General features: G+C 53.4%; 1 protein-coding gene across 1 annotated transcript; it reads left to right on the forward strand.

Moving 5' to 3' along the window:
• The first annotated feature begins 399 nt into the window (after positions 1 to 399).
• On the forward strand, positions 400 to 1,044 carry Neurog3 (neurogenin 3). Its single transcript, XM_051186772.1, has one exon. It carries the CDS (start codon positions 400 to 402, stop codon positions 1,042 to 1,044), a length of 645 nt encoding a protein of 214 aa, XP_051042729.1.
• The last annotated feature ends 1,443 nt before the right edge of the window (positions 1,045 to 2,487 follow it).

Raw genomic sequence — 2,487 nt, forward strand, 5'->3', positions numbered from 1 at the left:
TGGCGTAGGCAGCAGCGGGGCAGGCACGCTCCTGGCCCGGGCCCGAGCAGATAAAGCGTGCCGAGGGGCACACGACTTGTAGCTCAGGAAAGCCTCCTGGGTCTCGGCGCCGCAGCGGAGGCGGAGGACACCCTCTGCGCTTCTCCTCTGTTTCCGAACGCAATTAACTCTAGGCGAGGGCGCCTGCAGCTCCGCAGAACAGAGGCGCTCAGCTGCCCACTGCTGCTTGACACTGACCGACCCGCCGCTCTCTATTCTTTTGCGCACAGAGAACTAGGTAACAATTAGAAACCATCAAGGGGTAAACAAGGGCAGGGGGTACCCCGATCCCGCGTGGGGTGGCCTCTAAAATACAGACTACCACCTCACTCTTACCCTTCCACTTTTTCCAACCACAGGATGGCGCCTCATCCTTTGGGTGCACCCACCATCCAAGTGCCCCGAGAGACCCCGCAGTCTTTCTCTGGAGCCTTGGACAATGAAGTGCTCAGCTCCAAATCCACCCCACCAAGACCCACTCTCATGCCGAGAGACTGCTCCAAAGCAGAAGCTGGTGACTGTCAAGGGACCTCGAGGAAGCTCCGCACACGACGTGGAGGGCGCAACCGGCCCAAGAGCGAGTTGGCATTGAGCAAGCAACGACGTAGCCGGCGCAAGAAGGCCAATGACCGGGAGCGCAATCGCATGCACAACCTCAACTCCGCACTGGATGCGCTGCGCGGTGTCCTGCCCACCTTCCCGGATGACGCCAAACTTACAAAGATCGAGACCTTGCGCTTCGCCCACAACTACATCTGGGCACTGACACAGACGCTGCGCCTAGCGGACCACAGCTTCTACGGGCCAGAGCCCCCTGTGCCCTGTGGGGAGCTAGGCAGCCCTGGAGGTAGCTCTAATGGGGACTGGGGCTCTCTCTATTCCCCAGTTTCTCAAGCTGGCAGCCTGAGCCCTACCGCCTCGCTGGAGGAGATCCCTGGCCTGCAGGTGCCCAGCTCCCCCTCCTGTCTGCTCCCGGGCGCGCTGGTGTTCTCAGACTTCTTGTGAAGACTTGTCTGGCTCTGGGTGGTGGGTGCGGGCAGAAAAGGAGGAAGCCAGAGCCGCCGAGGTGGGAGGTATCGGAGGCCCCTTCGGGCTCACACTAGCCGGGTCTCTGGCGCACTCACTGGGTCAACCAGCCTCTCCTCGCAGCACCCTGGCTGTTGCCCTTGCACAGCGGCCATTGCAGGCTGTTGTCTTCTTAAACCTCCTCTGTGTAGCAACCTCAAACTCTCGTCCAAAGCAGATGAGAATGGTAGCACTACACTGTTGGAGACTTTCATACTTCCGGTAATCCTGTCCTCATTCAAATCTGTCAGCCTCTGACCAACGCTTTCTCCAGGGTGGCCTGATCTACCCTGGAGATTGGGTCTAACTGCACTGGCTGTCTCATCTAGATCCTGTTCACTCACCTTGCTACATAGACAATGCTCATCCTCTCTGCTGCCCATCAAATAAGGGTTTCCAGGCCGCTCCATTCTGCCTTGTTCCACGAAGGTGATCTGCCTTCTTCTGCACTTTTCAAGTCATCGCCCTCCCGGAGGGGAGACCGGGTTGTGAATTGCCTATGGCTGGGAGCATCTCCTTGGCTTGGCTTCTGTGTTTGGAACTGTGAGCTGCAGGGAACAGGTTCCTGGAGCACTGCTCATCTCCCTAAAAAAGGAAAAAAGAAAAATCAGTTTGTAGATGATATAATGCCTTTTTGAAATGAATTTTGTTATGGTAAATTATATGCCTCCTCCCCCATTTTACACATTTGTATTTATTGATGCTATTTCATAGTAGGAAAGTTTATATTTTGTACTTAAAGAGTATCAGGGACTGGTGATTGAGATTTTGGGCTAACTAATAAAAAAGATGGATTGGCAGGGTGGACTCCATTGTGCTAAGAGGAGAGGAGGTCTCTTAAGAAATCATCTGTCTGGGGCTCCTGTTTTCTCCGAGACTTGCCTACTTCCAACAGCACTCCAGAAGAAAAACAAATTTCTAAATGAAGCTAGTGATTTTATAACCACCCCTTTATCTGCCCAGATTTAGGACTCCACTGCCCTTAGGAAATCGAGGGATAATAATTTATAATTATAACAGGAATCCATAGAATACCACCCCCAGGAACCCACCCCCAAGGTATTTATTTAGACACCCAGCATGACTTCACTCCTAAGGCACATTTTACTGACCAGGCTTCAGACCACATTTTCAAGCAATTTAGCAGAGAAGGTAAAGGGTCCAGCTGGGATCTCTATTCCCCTAGAAACTCTTGGGAATAGAAACTCTTATGCTCTTGGCTATGTATCTGCTCCCAAAGTGGTCTGGCTTTTCAGTCCAGTGAGCAAGCTCTCTGGCATTCTGGGTAGCTGGAGACTGGCTCACTCTGGCACTGGAAGCTGTCCTGAAGATGCTTGCAGAGAGCTGAGGCATGGCATTGCCTCAGAGAAGCTCTGCTGAGCT

This window comes from Phodopus roborovskii, unplaced genomic scaffold (genome assembly GCF_943737965.1).
Source record: "Phodopus roborovskii unplaced genomic scaffold, PHOROB, whole genome shotgun sequence".
Lineage (NCBI taxonomy): Eukaryota > Metazoa > Chordata > Mammalia > Rodentia > Cricetidae > Phodopus > Phodopus roborovskii.

What these genes read in the sequence shown, in the direction of transcription:
- Neurog3 (XM_051186772.1), top strand. Translation starts at nt 400, where the DNA reads ATGGCGCCTCATCCTTTGGGTGCACCCACCATCCAAGTGCCCCGAGAG.